We start from the raw sequence: 19736 nt of genomic DNA, 5'->3' as shown, positions 1-19736 counted from the left end.
AAGTCCAAAGCTACCCAATATTTCAAGAAGTCTCAAACATACTTATGCTGAAGCTGCATTTACACAACGTACAAAAGCTCTTAGCTCTTGCTCTTTGGTTTTCCTTCATCAGTGCCTCGCCTCTCACTCTAGTACAGGGATGTCAAATATATGGCCCACGGGCTGGATCCGGCCAGCGAAAGGTTCCTATCCGGCCTGCGGGTGGTTTAAGTATGTGTATATATATATATAGATATAGATATAGATAGATATATAGAGATATAGATAGATATATAGAGATATAGATAGATATATAGAGATATAGATAGATATATAGATAGAGATATAGATAGATATATATATAGATAGATATATAGAGATATATATAGATATATAGAGATATAGATAGATATATAGAGATATAGATAGAGATATAGATAGATATATAGATAGATATATAGATAGATATATAGAGATATATAGAGATATAGATATAGATAGAGATATATAGATAGAGATAGATAGATAGATAGATAGATAGATAGATAGATAGATAGATAGATAGATAGATAGATAGATAGATAGATAGGTAGGTAGGTTCGGCGCATGTGACACATGTTTTTCCTCATCAATCTACAGTAATAATACCCCATAATGACAAAGCAAAAACAGGTTTTTAGAAATGTTATGAGACTCGAAATTGAGCTCAGGTACATCCTGTTTCCATTGATCATCCATCCGTGAGAGGTTTCTAGAACTTGATTGGTGTCAGACGCTCCCCATCCAACTTGACAGAGCTTGAGAGGATCTGCAGAGTGGAATGGGAGAAACTCCCCAAATAAAGGTGTGCCAAGCTTGTAGCATCATACCTAAGAAGATTTGAGACTGTAATCGCTGCCAAAGATGCTTCAACAACGTACTGAGTAAAGAGTCTGGATACTTATGTAAATGTGATATTACAGTTTTACATTTTTAATAAATGTGCTAAAATTTCTAAAAACCTGTTTTTGCTTTGTCATTATGGGGTAATGTGTGTAGGTTGATGAGTAAAAAAATATGTAATCCATTTTATAATAAGACTGTAACGTAACAAAAGGGGGTCTGAATACGTTCGAATGCACTGTATACATACAGTGGGGCAAAAAAGTATTTAGTCAGCCACCAATTGTGCATGTTCTCCCACTTAATATTTTTTTTTCATCATAGGTACACTTCAACTATGACAGACAAAATGAGGGGAAAAAATCCAGAAAATCACATTGTAGGATTTTTTATGAATTTATTTGCAAATGATGGTGGAAAATAAGTATTTGGTCACCTACAAACAAGCAAGATTTCTGGCTCTCACAGACCTGTAACTTCTTCTTTAAGAGGCTCCTCTGTCCTCCACTCGTTATCTGTATTAATGGCACCTGTTTGAACTTGTTATCAGTATAAAAGACATCTGTCCACAACCTCAAAAGGTCACATTCCAAACTCCACTATGGCCAAGACCAAAGAGCTGTCAAAGGACACCAGAAACAAAATTGTAGACCTGCAACAGGCTGGGAAGACTGAATCTGCAATAGGTAAGCAGCTTGGTTTGAAGAAATCAACTGTGGGAGCAATTATTAGGAAATGGAAGACATACAAGACCACTGATAATCTCCCTCGATCTGGGGCTCCACGCAAGATCTCACCCCGTGGGGTCAAAATGATCACAAGTGCGGTGAGCAAAAATCCCAGAACCACACGGGGGGACCTAGTGAATGACCTGCAGAGAGCTGGGACCAAAGTAACAAAGCCTACCATCAATAACACACTACGCCGCCAGGGACTCAAATCCTGCAGTGCCAGACGTGTCCCCCTGCTTAAGCCAGTACATGTCCAGGCCCGTCTGAAGTTTGCTAGAGAGCATTTGGATGATCCAGAAGAAGATTGAGAGAATGTCATATGGTCAGATGAAACCAAAATATAACTTTTTGGTAAAAATTCAACTCGTCGTGTTGGAGGACAAAGAATGCTGAGTTGCATCCAAAGAACACCATACCTACTGTGAAGCATGGGGATGGAAACATCATGCTTTGGGGCTGTTTTTATGCAAAGGGACCAGGACGACTGATCCGTGTAAAGGAAAGAATGAATGGGGCCATGTATCGTGAGATTTTGAGTGAAAACCTCCTTCCATCAGCAAGGGCATTGAAGATGAAACGTGGCTGGGTCTTTCAGCATGACAATGATCCCAAACACACCGCCCGGGCAACGAAGGAGTGGCTTCGTAAGAAGCATTTCAAGGTCCTGGAGTGGCCTAGCCAGTCTCCAGATCTCAACCCCATAGAAAATCTTTGGAGGGAGTTGGAGGGAGTTGAAAGTCCGTGTTGCCCAGCAACAGCCCCAAAACATCACTGCTCTAGAGGAGATCTGCATGGAGGAATGGGACAAAATACCAGCAACAGTGTGTGAAAACCTTGTGAAGACTTACAGAAAACGTTTGACCTCTGTCATTGCCAACAAAGGGTATATAACAAAGTATTGAGATAAACTTTTGTTATTGACCAAGTACTTATTTTCCACCATCATTTGCAAATAAATTCATTAAAATCCTACAATGTGATTTTCTGGATTTTTTTTTCTCATTTTGTCTGTCTTAGTTGAATTGTACCTATGATGAAAATTACAGGCCTCTCTCATCTTTTTCAGTGGGAGAACTTGCACAATTGGTGGCTGACTAAATACTCTTTTGCCCCCCTGTATGGATATATATATCTATATATCTCTATGTATATATATATATATCTATATATCTCTATGTATATATATATATCTATATATATATATATATATATATATATATATATATATATATATATATATATATATAGTACCGGTCAAAAGTTTGGACACACCTACTCATTCAAGGGTTTTTCTTTATTTTTACTATTTTCTACATTGTAGAAATAGGCTGTCATCAAGGCAAATGGTGGCCACTTTGAAGAATCTCAAATATAAAATATGTTTTGAATTGTTTAACACTTATTTGGTTACTACATGATTCCATATGTGTTATTTCATCGTTTTGATGTCTTCACTATTATTCTACAATGTAGAAAATAGTAAAAATATAGAAAAACCCTTGAATGAGTAGGTGTGTCCAAACTTTTGACTGGTACTGTATATATATATATATATATATATATATATTATTCTTTAAATTATTATTGTCCAAACTTTTGACTAGTACCGTATATATTATTTAAAAAATTATTATTATGCATTTTTAAGGGGGAATCAAACTCATTATACTTTGAAATGACTAAAACAACATTGAAACTGTGTAGAAATGCTAATGGGCCTACATTCTTACAGTTTCTTGAGTGTGTCCAGCAAATCACCGAAATGAAAGCTAGACAGACAAGGAGTAACATTTTCAAAAATAATAGAGAAGATTTTTTTGCACGTTTTGACAGTGAGGAATTATAGCACATTTTCAGTGCAGCTCTCCGGACCTCGATGAAGACCAAATGGCCCCCGGACCAAAATTAGTTTGACACCCCTGCCATCTTCCATGACATGAGAGACTTCTCTAGTTATGACTAGAGCAGTCCTCCAGGGTGAGATACTGAGACTGACAGAGCTTCTCAGGGCAGACTCTGGCAGGCTCCAGGATTTAGGTTTAGAGGTCAGACAGACATCTCTTAGGATCCTCCTCTCCCTCATCGCCATGGCAGCTGATTCTAATGAGCCCCCAGGTCCAGACCAACATTTGAAGGGCAACAGGAGACAGATTATGGACTTCCCCTCAGGGGTTCCCAGTGGTGTAAAGTACTTAAGTAAACATACTTTTAAGTACTACTTAAGTAGTTTTTTGGGGTATCTGTACTTCACTATTTTTATTTTTGACTACTTTTACTTTTACTCCACAACATTCCTAAATAAAAGAATGTACTTTTTACTCCTTACATTTTCCCTAACACACAAAAGTACTCATTACAATTAGAATGCTCAAGCAGAATTATGGCACCTATCAATATAACACTTTGTCATCCCTACTGCCTATGATCTGGCGGACTCACAAAACACAACTACTGTGTTTGTAAATTATGTCTGAGTGTTGAAGTGTGCCCCTTTCTGTCCGTAATTAAAAATAACACGAAAATAGTGCCAACTAGTTTGCTTAATATAAGGAATTTTATGTACAGCATTTACTTTTACTTTGTACTTTTACTCAAGTATGACAATGTAGTACTTTTTCTACCACTGTACTTAAGTACATTTAAAACCAGATACTTTTAGACTTTTACTCAAGTAGTTCTTTACTGGGTAACTTTCACTTTTACTTGAGCCATTTTCTGTTAAGGTATCTTTACTTTTACTCAAGTATGACAATTGAGTACTTTTCCACCACTGGGGGTTCCACAACCTTTAGAGCTTCTGTAAAGTCAAAGGGAGATGTTTGATTGTCAGACACTTGATTGTTACGGTAAGGTCAGGGCTTTTCTATAATGATTATTCTCTCACCTGCTGCCCAAGAGCTTGCATGGAGTGAAACTCAATCTGTTCCCTCTTGATTCTGACCCAGTCTGGTTCGTCTGGGATCATAAAAGCAAGAATCATCTTGACCAGGATCAGGACATGCTGACAAACAAACACACACATATACACTAAGTATTAGTATACAATACATGAAGAACACCTGCTCTTTCCATGACTGACAACCCTAGTCACAGACTGTTCTCTCTGCTACTGCACGGAAAGCGGTACCTTAGTGCCAAGTCTAGGTCCAAGAGGCTCCTAAACTGCTTTTACCTCCAAGGCACGAGACTACTGAACAGCTAATCAAGTGGCTACCCAGACTATTTGCATTGCCCCCCCCCTCTGTTATTATCTTTGCATAGTCACTTTAATAACTCTACCTACATGTACATATTACCTCAATTACTTCGACACAGGTACACCTACACATTGACTCTGTACTTGTACCCCCTGTATATAGCCCCGCTATTGTTATTTACTGCTGCTCTTTTATCATTTGTTTTTCTTATCTCTTACTTTTTAAAAGTATTTTCTTAAAACTGCATTGTTGGTTAAGGACTTGTAAGTAAGCATTTCACTGTAAGGTCTACTACACCTGTTGTGTTTGGCGCATGTGACAAATAACATTTAATTTGATTTGACCAGATGAATCGAGATGAATGCCATGGTCCCTAATTGACGCGTGTTAAATCCACTTAGATGTAGATGAAGGGGAGGATAGTATTTTTAAGCCTTCATACAATTGAGACATGGGTTGTGTGTGTGTCATTCAGAGGGTGAATGGGAAAGACAAAAAATGTAAGTACCGGTTTGTGTCAAAAACTACAACACTGCTGGGTTTTTCACACTCGACAGTTTTCTGTGTGTATCAAGAATGGTCCACCAACCAAAGGACATCCAGCCAACTTGACACAACTGTGGGAAGCATTGGCGTCAACATGGGCCTAGCATCCCTGTGGAACGCTTTCGGCACGTTGTGGAGTCCATGCACAGATCAATTGAGGCTATACTTCAGAGCAACTCAATATTAGGAAGCTGTTCCTAATGTTTGGTATACTCAGTGTACATACAACATATGTCAGTTGGGTAGATAATGACAGAGTAATATGCTATGAATAAGACAACTGTTATGAGCAAGATACTGAACTGTACTATAATCATACTGTACCTCGACCAGAATGGCGAAGAGAATGATGTTTCTGCCGCTAATCCCTCCCTCCAGACAGAACTCCCGGACCCGAGGAGACAGTAGCAACAGCCAGCAGTTAGACATAACTGAAATAAACCCCAGAACCTCAAACGCTGTCTGAAATATACAAAGGCAAACATAAGTATAGTTACAGGCACATACAAGGACAGGAGCAAAGACAGACACGTGTACAGCAACATGGATTGGCACCAATTTGAAAATGACATTAACCACATCTATTTATTCACCTGATGTAGCTACATAGCTAATTTCCATCTGCAGTAAAATTGTTCACATTTTCACATTCCCTCTCTTAAAAACCACCTGACCTGCCACACTCCTATGTTGGACACAGGGGCTGAAAAGGGTTTTCGGAACAGTTTACAGATCTTGTATGCATCTGCTCTGATCTCTGTGACGTTGTTGAGGAGCAGGAGGACGGCGGTGAGCGGGTACACACAGGAGAACAGACTCAAATACCCAAACTGCACCAGCAACTCAATGTACTCAGCAAATAGGCCCTGAAACATAGCGACAGATGCGATAAGTTACACACCAAAACATAACATTCAGTCACATTCAGTACAAATACAGTGCAAATACACCCTACATTCAACCCCCTACGGCACAGATACAAAGAAAGTCAGACAAGAGCACAATGAAGAGAAACAGAGGAAAACATGGACTTACTGGAAAAGGGGGCAGGCTTCTCTGGGCTCTGAGTTTGTCCACATTTGGGTCATCCTCCTGCTGCTTCTTCTGAGGAGCACTGAAGAAGCGGTCCACTATGAACGGCACCACCACCTCTGTACACTGGTTCACCAGTTGGGTCACGATTAGCAGAGACGCAAGCCTCTGCGTACACAGACAGATGGTTAACACACACAAATAGTTACCTGCTGTATACAAACGCACTCATGCATGCACCTGCACACGCACACACACACACACACACACATTCTGTGATCAACTACTTTAGGTGCAGTACATACTGCACACAGAGAGATCATGATGTGTTCTGTTGCACAGCTCAAGAAAACATTTATTTACATTAGCGATTTTTACTGTTACATTGTAAATAATTTCCTCTGGCCAGTCATAAACAAACAGTGCTGCCCAGCTGAAATCTCTTACCTTCCTTAGAAGTGAAAGGTCTTGTTTGTAGAAGGCAATGTGAAATAGCACAGCAAAGTAGTTGAAGAAAGTGAACTGAAAAATAGACATTTGCAGTTTCAAAGCTAATTTCCAGCAATGCTACACATTTTGCTATGGGGCTGAGAAGATTTTACCGTTTTAAAGCTGGTTTCCTGCAATTCTACTTATTTTGCCATAGTGCTGAGAAAACATGTAACAGTTTTAAAGCTAGTGTCCTGCAAATCTTTACATTTGTCATATGGTTGAATGAAAAATGGCAGTTTCAAAGCTAATTTCCTGCAATTCTACACATTTTGTCATTGGGCGGAAAGAACATTTTACAGTTTTAAAGCTAGTTTCCTACAATTTTACACATTTTGACATGGAGCTGAGAGAAAATTAGCAGTTTTAAAACTAGCTTTCTGCAATAGCACAAATTTTTACCATGGCTTATGTCATGTTCTTATGCTATCTGGGTGACTCAAACATTATAACAAAATCAATGGGGGACTCATGCCATGACTACATTTTTATTTTGGTGATTGTTAGTTCCCAGAGGTGATCTAAATTTTAAATATATTGCTCCAATATATTTTCTACATACTTTATATCTAGTTCTAGTCATTTAAGTTCACACTGAAAACATTTTACTGAAAATGATTTGGGATGGTAAAATAGCACACCGCCGCTGCTAAATGCATATGTGAGAAACACTGAATACATATCCTGTTTTACTGTATCTGATTTGCCTCTGACTAAGGAATGGCTCCCACATCTGCTTATACATACACAGATGATACCATCTGCACACTACACCTACCTGTATCAGAATACATTTAGCTCTGCACCAGGGACTAATGCAACAGATTTAGATATTCAGTAGGAACAGAGAGAGAGGGAGGACCAGAGGGATAGGTGAAGGATGAGGAGGAGGAGGAGGAGAAGGAGGGGGAGGGGGAGGAAGAAGGAGGAGGAGGAGGAGAAAGAGGAGGAGGAGGAGGAGGAGGAGGAGAAGGAGGAGGAGGAGAAGGAGGAGGAGGAGAAGGAGGAGGAAGAAGGAGGAAGAGGAGGAAGAGGAGAGGAATAAACTGACAGATGGGGAAGGACGAGTGGGACTGACCAGGAGGACTTTGGTGGTATGATGGTTCTGGAAGGAGGACTCCTCTCTGTGGTTTTCTACAAGAAGAAAATAAACAGATTTTCAGGTGTTACATTTGCATACTGTATGATTCTATTAGCCTATGCCCTTCGGTGAACTTAGCTCTGTTTTCCCAAACATTTTACCCCCCACCACAATTATTCATCAACATCAAACTTATTGTCTCACTCCCTCTTCTCAATGATTATTTTTCACCTCCTCCCTATCTAACCCATCTACCTCTCCGTCGCCCAGTGCCCTTTCTCACCCCACTCGGTGAGTTGCATGGCCACAGTGCGGTACACATTCCCCAGCATGTTGGTGTAGATGATGTGAGCCACAGAGGGCAGGTAGAGCAGAGCTCCAGAGAACAGGGAGTCGCTGTCCTGATGGAAGCCCTGTGCCAGTGCCTCTCCGTGGTAGAACCCTGTCATACCCAGCACCACCATCCCCAGGAAGAACCCCACCAGGGGCACAGACACCAGGCCTACACGCAGCTGCCTCTGCCACTCCGGGAACAGGGGCTCCAGCCGCCCGGTCACAGGGTTGATCCCCAGGGTGCCGTGGAAACCAGGGCGGGGCTCAGCGAAGCGCTCGGCCAGGTGCAGCAAGCCCCAGCGGTGGGAGAGGGAGGAGCTGCGTCGCTTCCAGAACTCCATGACCAGCGTGGACCACAACATGCTGAACACGGCCTGTACCATGTGACCGCTGACCGAGGGGCTGTCGTCCACCTCTACCACCCCCCCAGCCTGCTCCTTTACAACTCCAGCTCCTGATCCACCTCCAGGCAGCAGAAAGGTCAGCACCAGGCCTAGGATAGCAGGGGGCACCAGAGCCCAGGTGTAGAAGTCCAGAAAACTGAAGTAAAACCCCACGGTGCCTCCGAAGTAGGCTTGGATAGAGTCTGCATAAAGGACAGAGAGACCATTAGTAGGATAAAGGAATACAAGTTTGTGTATGTGTGTCTATGTTTATATTTATGTTGTTGTTGTTTACCAAGAGGCTGTCCCCATATCTGCTTCCCAGAGTACCAGTTTCTGCACAGGTCTGTCAGTCTCTGCTTGTCATGCAGAGGGAAGATGTCCTTTATCACTCCCGCCTTCTCTAGCTTCTGACCTACAATATAGAGACAAGAGGGATAGGCTAGGACAGGACAGAGAGCTGTACAATACAACTACCATTACTACACATACAGACAGGGAAGAGGAGGTAACATAGGCAGAAGCTCGGCAGAATTGCATTACACTGTTAACGCTATCCAGCATATGTAAGGGACAGTGTGTTGTAGTTCTCAGAGCAGTAAGGGAGGACAGGAGAGAGCACAGAAATGATCAACCAGAGGTGGAGCTCTGCCCTGCTGCAGAGCAGCTTAGCTAAGCAAAATAATGACAAAGAGAACAGAAAATGCTGAGGTAAACAGAATATTTAAAACAGCGCGCGCGCACACACACACACACGCACACACACACACAGAGTAGAGACTCACATATGTTCTCCCTGGCCTTCAGGACCCCCTGAGACTCAGGGACTCCAGGGATTTTCTGCCCCTTCTGGGCCCTTAGAAAGTCCAGCTCATACTTGACTATGTACTGACGCTCCGCTAGCGTCAGGAACTCCTGCATGTCATCTGGTAACACAGAGGACAGGCGTCAATCAAGACTGTCATATATATTACATTTCATATTGTATTTGATCTTTATTACTACAGTTTATTACCACAGTGAATGTGTTGATTGTATTCCAACAGAAGGTGTATTGGGTGCTGAATATCTACACAACAAGTTCAATTTTAACTTGCCTAGTCGTGTTAGTAACTGTTATTACCGTAACTATCCCTCTACTCTTTTCCTGCTGATTACCAACATTCTTACCAACATTTCTGAAGTTGTCTCTGTCATTGTAGGAGAAAGCAACCATGTCTCCATTGTGGTATTTCTTACACAGACCCAAGTCCTCTGTGGCTCTGAGGAGGGTGCAGCGAGGAGCAGACACCACGATCACATCCCCACACTCATCCTCTCCAGGGTGGGCCAGCAACGCTGCGCCTAGTCCAGGGAGGAAGAGAGAGGTTCAACCATATTATCATTGCCTCTACTGCAGTGTTCTTTGAGGGTGTAGTCCTACAATCTTCAGTTTCAGCCCGGTAATGACTGACACCTGATTCAGCTAATAAACTTAGATACTGATGAATGCTCCCGCAGTTGTAATGTGCAGCGCTTTGACTCAAAGGTCTTCGTCAGGCTTAACCCACGTTAATAAAGCAGTCCCTGGATGTACGTACACTACTTTGTAACAAGAGACTCAACTAATAAACTAATATTACTCAATAGTACTGAGCTGGAACAAAACACAACAAAGATTGAAGATTTCTGATCTGCTGCTGACCCTATCTGACCTGACCTCTCACCTCCGTCTCTCTCGGACACCTCGATCAGGGAGATGAGCCACCTCTTGGTGACAGGCTGGATGTTGTCTGAAAGCTGAATGAGGACCAGGGGCTCCACCTGCTCAGACACACAGCAGGGACAGCTGACCTGCGTCCAGGAGCCCTGGTTCAGGACCTTCGTCTGGGTTTGGACGGAGCCTTCATCTTCATTACCCAGCAATGCCGTTGTCTCCCTGTGGCCTTCACCTTTATCACCTAGTGATGTCATCATCTCCCTGTAGAGAGGCAGTGTGTGTTACCTGGTTCATCATCTGTGATATATTTATACACCCTGTAATCCACACATTTACATGGAGTTCAATTGGCCATAGAAGGTTGTGGCTGTAGGTTAGAGAGCAGGCCAATTTGCATGTGATGCTGAGAGGACAGGGTAGCAGTAAAACATAGAGAGGACAGAGAGGAATGACCAGATGGCAATCTGAGATCTGAAGTTGTGAACACTGAGTCAACATAGGAGGGCAGCAGTAGCCAGAGATAGACGTTATCAACAGATACAAGGGGCCAGGCCGGCTGCAGTACATAGTCTTCTTTGTGCTTGGCTCTAAGTGCTTTAAAGCACTGTCTCTTTAATTATGTTGTGCGTCAAGAAGGAACTGCAGAGAGCAACGGCAGTGTGGTAGCAGCATCTGAGCAGATAAGCAACTTCCTATGGGCTCTGCCTCTGACAACACAGATATATATAACATGTAACATCAAGGCCGAGAGGAAGAAAGTGAAAGCTAGATAGAGGAGGAAGGAGGGAGGGAGGTAAAGAATAATGAGTGTATGAAGGAGTGTACGGTACCTGACAGGGCGCTGAGGTATAGGTCAATAGGCGTATGTGGATAGCTGGACCACACCCCCTCCAGTATGATGTTTGAACACACACAATAGCAAAGACAACACACACACGAACATACACACACAGTTGTCCTGAAATAAAGGTGGGGCCTGGTCAGGGGTCCTGAACACAGACCTAAACACACACACTTACACACTACGGATCTGTCCTTGCAGATGGTTGATTGAAAGTTGAGTTGCAGGACAGGAATGCAGTGAAACTTCTCCTTCCCTTCAGGGTGTGGAGCTCTGCTCACTGCGTTTATTTTTCCTCCCTGACAGGCACCTCCCATCTCTGTCTGCCTTTGTCTGTCTGCAGCCCTGGGTCCTACTGTCCCACAGAGCTCTGAGTCACAGACCATAGCCGCCACAGTACTGAACTACTCACACACAGCAGGTTGCATATGCAGTGGGGGCTGAAATTGACACTCTTGATAAAGATTAGCAAAAATGACTGTATAAAATAAATCATTCAAATACAATACTATATTGTATGCCCTCCAAAATTGGGAAATTCTATTATTTTATACTAATACAATTGCTCAGATAAAGAGATTTTGTTTAGTAAGTAATACATTTTTCTCTGAAACAGAGCATAATTCATGGTTCCTTCAATGATGGCAAGTCGCCCAGATCCTGAGGTAGCAAAGCATCCCCAAACCATCACACTATTACCACCATGCTTGACCGTTGGTATGAGGCTCTTACTGTGGAATGCAGTGTTTGGTTTTCACCAAACATAACGTGAGCAGTGTTGTCCAAAAAGTCAACTCACGTTTGCCCAAAAAAGCACCTGGAAGTACCTGGATGATCGTCAAGACTCCTGGAAAAATGTAATGTCTTGGAAGGGCCTAGTCAAAGTCCAGACTTAAACCCCATTGAGATGTTGTGGCCGGACTGAAAACAATTTATGCTAGAAAACCCTCAAATATTGTTGAGTTAAAACAGTTCTGCATGGAAGAGTGTGCCACAATTCTTCCACAGTGATGTGAGAGATGTTTGGTTGCAGTCATTGCAGCTAAAGGTGGCACAACCTTTTGAGTTTTGCATAACTGTATAAAATAAATGAAAATGATCCAAAGTTGAATTTGTTAACTCAGGTCCCTTTATCTAATATTATGTTTTGGTTGAAGATCTAAAAACCAGTGTCGAAAATATGCAAAAATAGAGAAAATCAGAAATGGGGCAAATATTGTTTTTCACGGCACTGTTTGCTGTAGGAAATCACCTTCATTAGTAGCCATTAGTAAGGTAAAGAATAACAGAATGATCTACAGTTCAGTACATCAACATGACTATTAAAAAATAAATCATTGTAGGTTTAGAGTAAAAATCTGCATTTCGCTACACTCACAATAACATCTGCTAACCATGTGTATGTGATCAATAAAATTTGGTTTGAAAACAAAACATGACAAGTGATCAGAAATATAAAGACATTTATTTACTGATACTTCCCCATTTGCATAGACATTTGAAATGCCAAAACAAAAGGCAAAACATGCGCTAAACCGATTTTACAATATTATTGCATAATTGAGCAGAGAATTTCATTTGTCAGAATCAAAGCTTACAAGTTGTTAATAAATATAGAAAAATGTATCTACAGGTTCTATACTACTTTAACACAACAGGTGGCACCCTCCTGCTCAGCAAGATGCTTGGTCCAGTCAAAGGCTAGGGTGGGTGTAGATACAGAGGAGGGGGGAGGGGCATGCCAAACTCAGATGTCATTATTATCATTTTTATCAACACCATCAGCATCCTTATTATCATCCTTATTATCATATCACAACAATATTTGGTTCTTCATCAAGTCATGAAAAGTTCATTATACAAAAGTCATAAGCACGGGTACAAATATTGTCTTGAACGTGCATAGTCACTACTGTGAGATGAGTTCTTGATGCTAATCAGGGTATCTTACTGATCCTCCACTGACAGTTCTCTGTCCGAACACAACGTGAACACGACCAGACCCTGAGTCCTGACCCCAAACCTGACCTAAGTTCCAAACAGACCACTCCCACCCCCATTTAAATGACTGCAAGGAGGAGGATGTTATACAGTAAAGCAAATGCTGGATTACACATATTTATGTGATGAAGAATTACTCTCTTGGCATATAATAACTCCCATCAAGCCCCAATGGAGGTGATAGGAGACTGTGGACCCAGGACGTGTCCTTAGCTGTAGTGATATATACATTTGTACGTTTGCCCACTGACAAAGAAAGGATCAGTCTATAATGTTAATGGTAGGTTTATTTGAACAGTGAGAGACAGAAAAACAAAACAAAAATCCAGAAAAACACATGTCAGCATTTTTATAAAATGATTTGCATTTTAATGAGGGAAATAAGTATTTGACCCCTCTGCAAAACATGACTTGGCAAAACCCTTGTTGGCAATCACAGAGGTCAGACGTTTATTGTAGTTTGCCACCAGGTTTGCACACATCTCAGGAGGGATTTTGTCCCGCTCCTCTTTGCAGATCTTCTCCAAGTCATTAAGGTTTCGAGGCTGATGTCTGGCAACTCGAACCTTCAGCTCCCTCCACAGATTTTCTACGGGATTAAGGTCTGGAGACTGGCTAGGCCAGGTGCTTCTTCTTGAGCCACTCCTTTGTTGCCTTGGCTGTGTGTTTTGGGTCATTGTCATGCTGGAATACCCATCCACGACCCATTTTCAATGCCCTGGCTGAGGGAAGGAGGTTCTCACCCAAGATTTGACAGTACATGGCCCCGTCCATCGTCCCTTTGATGCGGTGAAGTTGTCCTGTCCCCTTAGCAGAAAAACACCCGGAAAGCATAATGTTTCCACCTCCATGTTTGACATTGGGGATGGTGTTCTTGGGGTCATAGGCAGCATTTCTCCTCCTCCAAACACGGCGAGTTGAGTTGATGCCAAAGAGCTCCATTTTGGTCTCATCTGACCACAACACTTTCACCCAGTTGTCCTCTGAATCTTTCAGATGTTCATTGGCAAACTTAAGACAGGCATGTATGTATATGTGCTTTCTTAAGCAGGGGGACCTTGCGGGCGCTGCAGGAATTTAGTCCTTCACGGCGTAGTGTGTTACCAATTGTTTTCTTGGTGACTATGGTCCCAGCTGCCTTGAGATCATTGACAAGATCCTCCCGTGTAGTTCTGGGCTGATTCCTCACCGTTCTCATGATCATTGCAACTCCACAAGGTGAGATCTTGCATGGAGCCCCAGGCCGAGGGAGATTGACAGTTCTATTGTGTTTCTTCCATTTGCGAATAATCGCACCAACTGTTGTCACCTTCTCACCAAGCTGCTTGGTGATGGTCTTGTAGCCCAATCCAGCCTTGTGAAGGTCTACAATCTTGTCCCTGACATCCTTGGAGAGCTCTTTGGTCTTGGCCATGGTGGAGAGTTTGGAATATGATTGATTGATTGCTTCTGTGGACAGGTGTCTTTTATACAGGTAACAAACTGAGATTAGGAGCACTCCCTTTAAGAGTGTACTCCTAATCTCAGCTAGTTACCTGTATAAAAGACACCTGGGAGCCAAAAATCTTTTTGATTGAGAGGGGGTCAAATAAGTATGCCCCTCATTAAAATGCAAATCAATTTATAAAATTTTTGACGTGCTGGATTTTTTGTTGTTATACTGTCTCTCACTGTTCAAATAAATCTATCATTAAAATTATAGACGGGTCATTTCTTTGTCAGTGGGCAAACATACAAAATCAGCAGGGGATCAAATACTTTCCCCGGGGGGAAAGGGGGGAAAGTATTTGATCCATACATACACACACACTACGTTATGACCTAACGGTTCAAATCACTGTGAGACACATGTACTTTGTGAGGCCCCAGTCCCCTGTCACAGTCTCCTCTCTCCATGGTCCCCTGAGGAAATGTAGGAGTTTTTGGGCTTATCTTTAGCGGCTTCACCCAAAGGACAAATTAAAAGGGGGAATAAGGGAATGAACAAAAACATATGGATTGCAGAAGATGGTGAAAAGGCTAGACACTTTAGGATATAAAACTAGTCAGAACAGTCGAGGATCGGCCTGGAACTGAACCGAAAGCCTCCCCTGTGGTTTAGTCTGATGCAAGATCGTCATCCTACATGCAGAGAGGGGCACAGGAACCTATAGTGGAGTCCTTATCAGTTCCATTCTGTAGCCATGTGCTCCTCCCTTCAGCAGGAGGCCTGATAGACTGGCCTCATGCCCTCAGTGTTCTGTCTCTGTATCCATGACAACACATATCCATCCATGCTTCCATCAATCCACACATCAATACACATCCATCTTCCTCTCACTCCATCTCTCTCCACCTAGTAAAACATCAACTCATTTGAGTTGTCATGTCAACAACAAACCAGAGTGTATAGGAGAGAGATGGAAAGGGAAAGATGCAGTCTCCCTTTGTTTGTACGAATATTTGTATACATTTATTCATACTATTACTGAATAGAAAGACCTTGTTGAAATATAAATTAGTCTGAACATAGTGAAAGACTAAATCAGCTCCCTCCATACCTTCCCACAGATTTGAAAAGGAAATGCCCAAGTTTAAGAAAGACACTACAGACTAACCATCAGTGAATTCAGTGGGCACACGCTGTCAACAGCAATTTTCTGTGTCAAAACAGCATAGCTGTGATATAATGTTGAGAATGGGGTTAAGTCCTCATAACAATGTTACTAAGCGTTACTAAAAGTATTACTACCTCTTGACCTCTAGCTGCATAAACACTCCAGGGATAGAGAAGGGACTTTCCTGAATTTTCTTAAAATGTATAAACCTGGACAGCTTAGATGTACAGTTGAAGTCGGAAGTTTACATACACCTTAGCCAAATACATTTAAAACTCAGTTTTTCACAATTCCTGACATTTAATCCTAGGAAAAAATCCCTGTCTTAGGTCAGTTAGGATCACCACTTTATTTTAAAAATGTGAAATGGTAGAATAATAGTAGAGAGAATGATTTATTTCAACTTTAATTTATTTCATCACATTCCCAGTGGGTCAGACGTTTACATACACTCAATTAGTATTTGGTAGCATTGTCTTTAAATAGTTTAACTTGGGTCAAACATTTCAGGTAGCCTTCCACAAGCTTTCCACAATATGTTGGGTGAATTCCTCCTGACAGAGCTGGTGTAACGGAGTCCTGTTTCTAGGCTTCCTTGCTCGCACACACTTTTTCAGTTCTGCCCACAAATTTTCTATAGGATTGAGGTCAGGGCTTTGTGATGGCCACTCCAATACCTTGACTTTGTTGTCCTTAAGCCATTTTGCCATAACTTTGGAAGTATGCTTGGGGTCATTGTCCATTTGGAAGACCCATTTGCAACCAAGCTTTAACTTCCTGACTGATGTCTTGAGATGTTGCTTCAATGTATCCACATAATTTCCCTTCCTCATATTGTCATCTATTTTGTGAAGTGCACCAGTCCCTCCTACAGCAAAGCACCCCCACAACATGATGCTGCCACCCCCATGCTTCACGGTTGACATTGTTGTTCTTCGGCTTGCAAGCATCCCTCTTTTTCCTCCAAACATAACAATGGTCATTATGGCCAAACAGCTCTATTTTTGTTTCATCAGATCAGAGGACATTTGTCCAAAAAGTACAATCTTTGTCCCCATGTGTAGCTGCAAACCATAGTCTAGAATATTTTTATGGCGGTTTTGGAACAGTGGCTTCTTCCTTGCTGAGCGGCCTTTCAGGTTATGTCGATATAGGACTTGTTTTACTGTGGATATAGATACTTTGTACCTGTTTCACCCAGCATCTTCACAAGGTACTTTGCTGTTGTTCTGGGATAGATTTGCACTTTTCGCACCAAAGTACGTTCATTTCTGTTACTTTTAAGTTGTGTGTTTGTAATTTATTTTATTTGGGAATAATAACTGTTACTGTTGCAGGATTCCTGCGTTGTTTGATGCTTTCAAGTCTCCTTCCTGAGCGGTATGACGGCTGTGTGGTCCCATGGTGTTTATACTTGCATACTATGGTTTGTACAGATGAGTGTGGTACCTTCAATTTTTTTTCTGAGGTCCTGGCTGATTTCTTTTGATTTTCCCATGAAGTCAAGCAAAGAGGCACTGAGTTTGAAGGTAGGCCTTGAAATACATCCACAGGTACACCTCCATTTGACTCAAATTATGTCAATTAGCCTATCAGAGGCTTCTAAAGCCATGACATCAATCTCTAGAATTTTCCAAGCTGTTTAAAAGGCACGGTCAATTTAGTGGATGTAAACGTCTGACCCACTGGAAGTGTGATACAGTGAATTATAAGTGAAATAATCTGTCTATAAACAATTGTTGGAAAAATGACTTGTGTCATGCATAAAGTAGATGTCCTAATTGACTTGCCAAAACTATAGTTTGTTAACAAGACATTTGTGGAGTGGTTGAAAAACAAGTTAATGACTCCAACCTAAGTGTATGTAAACTTACAACTTCAACTGTATATAAGGACAACTACAATCTCTAACTTTCACCCTCCTAAACATCACTCTTTATCCTCTCTTCCACATTCACACTCCCTCTCTCACTTATTCTCTCTCTACTGCAGGGTTGGTAAACTCTTACCCTAGGAGGTCCGGAGCCTGCTGGTTTTCTGTTTTGTTCGAAGCAGCCAGAGCCAGCCAGAGACAAAGACAAGGACAGACAGACAGACTATAGGGACAGGCTGGGGTCAAAGGGTGTGGCGTCATTGAAGGGGTTGATTGCCAGGTCTAAGAGGGATGGGTGAAGGTCGCCCCCCAGTGGAGAGTAGAGTAAGTTGGGTCTTCTGAAAGGTCTGTTCAGGGATCAGTGTGTTGAACGGATAGTCCCACAATGTGGTGCTGATTCCAAAGCCTGCAGAGGGAAACCAATTTATGCCATCAGTGAGAGGACAGAGTCAGAATTATTTTTGCACACATACAGGAATCCAGGTATAATATTTATGAGAACCATACACAAAGCTGAACTACAGGCAATTACAGAGACATATGGACGGTCTGAGGTAATATAATCAGTGCTTGACTTGGGCAGGAGCTCAGCGGAGATGAGTACCAGCACCTCAAAATGTTCAACTGCTTGAGATCCTGCTCCTGTTCTAGAATATTAGCTCAAAAGTACCAGCACCTATTTCAGTCCAAGACAAGCACGGAATATAATACTTGATCTTGTTCGTCCCCCATCCTCTTTATCAGAAGTCACTGTAACAGAAGTATGGTGACACAAAGCTATTCAAATCAAATCGTATTGGTCACATACACATTTTTAGCAGATGATATTGTGGGTGTAGAAAAATGCTTGTGTTCCTAGCTCCAACAGTGCAGTCGTATCTAACAAGCAATGCCGGAGTGGCATTCACTAAAATACAGTAGAATAAAATACAGTATATACACATATGAGATGAGTAAAGCAGTATGTAAACATTGTTAAAGTGACTAGTGTTCCATTATTAAAGTGGCCAGTGATTCCATGTCTATGTATACAGGGCAGCAGCCTCTAAGGTGCAAGGTTGAGTAACTGGGTGGGAACCAGTAAGTGATGGCTATTTAACTGTCTGATGGCTGTTGTGGAATAATCAGAATTTGTTGGTAACATATGTAAGATGTTTTGTATTCATCATATGTTATTAAAATGTTATTTTTGTATAATACTGTGGCAGGGTTGCAGTTATCTGTTCTATGTCAAGACTAAGTTGCATGGGCCGCAGAGAGGGGAGAGGTCAAAGTGTCATCATGTGTAAACATATCTTTTGCTCCACTGTGTCTGTATGCCAGTCCCTACTTTTCCCATCGGGGAAAGGAGGATGGCAGTGTCTGGAATCATTCTATCCTATCCGTCAGCTTGTCCAGGATTGGTTGTATTTAGAGTTGGTTGTATCTAAATGACAATTTGATATATGCCTGTTGATATGGAGGGTTGGTTTATGGTTTCGGGGTTTGAGTAAGGAGACAAAGCTGAACGATTTATTATGTCTATGCTGTCTGACTATGTGTGTTTTTGCTATTAAAGGAACTCAGCTGCATTGAAGGGGGGCTCTCAGAGAATTCATGGTTAGACACTGAATTGCCTGAGAGTCACAGGGTTGTGATAGAGCTCATATAATTAAAGTTGAACTTTGATAACTAACTCTGACTTGTGTGTGGTTTGCGCTCATGATTTGGTAAATAGAGGAAATTTCCACGACATGGCCTTGAGATAAAAGCTGTTCAGTTCAGTCTCCCGGTCCCAGCTTTGATCCACCTGTACTGACCTCACCTTCTGGATAGCGGGGTGAACAGGCCGTAGCTCAGGAGGTTTATGTCCTTGATGATATTTTTGGCCTTCCTGTGACATTGGGTGCTGTAGGTGTCCTGTAGGGCAGGCAGTGTGGGCAGACCGCACCACCCTCTGGAGAGCCCTGCGGTTGCGGGCAGTGCAGTTTCCGTACCAGGCGGTGATACAGCCCGACAGGATGCTCGCAATTGTGCATCTGTAAACGTTTGTGGGGGTTTTAGGTGACAAGCCAAATTTCTTCAGCTTCCTG

General features: G+C 42.0%; 2 protein-coding genes across 3 annotated transcripts in view; both read right to left on the bottom strand.

Annotated features, from left to right (window-relative positions):
- Positions 1–3845: 3845 nt before the first annotated feature.
- On the bottom strand, positions 3846–11538 carry LOC110513261 (anoctamin-10). 2 transcript variants are annotated; one of them, XM_036973483.2, is made up of 13 exons: positions 11372–11538; positions 10360–10613; positions 9824–9997; positions 9439–9579; positions 8949–9068; positions 8221–8856; positions 7935–7990; positions 6815–6889; positions 6371–6535; positions 6010–6201; positions 5660–5797; positions 4477–4593; positions 3846–4389 (listed from the first exon to the last, which is right to left on the bottom strand). In XM_036973483.2, exons 2-13 carry the CDS (start codon positions 10607–10609, stop codon positions 4381–4383), a joined length of 2073 nt encoding a protein of 690 aa, XP_036829378.2. In that variant the 5' UTR covers positions 10610–10613; positions 11372–11538; the 3' UTR covers positions 3846–4380. The 2 variants fall into 2 exon arrangements, with proteins under 2 accessions (XP_036829378.2, XP_036829302.2); XM_036973407.2 differs by having other exon boundaries at positions 11183–11518.
- A 1103-nt stretch (positions 11539–12641) lies between these two features.
- LOC110513138 (fatty acid 2-hydroxylase) overlaps positions 12642–19736 on the bottom strand; it is a 44831-nt gene continuing 37736 nt past the window's right edge. Inside the window, exon 7 of the mRNA XM_021593154.3 lies at positions 12642–18070. Within this exon, the coding sequence (XP_021448829.2) occupies positions 17922–18070 (149 nt within the window). The 3' untranslated portion in view covers positions 12642–17921. The remainder of the gene's footprint in view (positions 18071–19736) is intronic.

Source organism: Oncorhynchus mykiss, chromosome 1, assembly GCF_057628025.1.
Source record: "Oncorhynchus mykiss isolate SJ-2025 chromosome 1, ASM5762802v1, whole genome shotgun sequence".
NCBI lineage: Eukaryota > Metazoa > Chordata > Actinopteri > Salmoniformes > Salmonidae > Oncorhynchus > Oncorhynchus mykiss.
This window is presented reverse-complemented; position numbering and strand designations above follow the sequence as displayed.

Coding starts and splice junctions, on each gene's coding strand:
- LOC110513261 (XM_036973483.2), bottom strand. CDS start 10,609: ATGATGACATCACTAGGTGATAAAGGTGAAGGCCACAGGGAGACAACG. Junction 9,998..10,359: donor GGTGTCCGAGAGAGACGGAG/GTGAGAGGTCAG, acceptor TCCCTGGACTAG/GCGCAGCGTTGCTGGCCCAC. Junction 6,890..7,934: donor ATACCACCAAAGTCCTCCTG/GTCAGTCCCACT, acceptor TCTATTTTTCAG/TTCACTTTCTTCAACTACTT.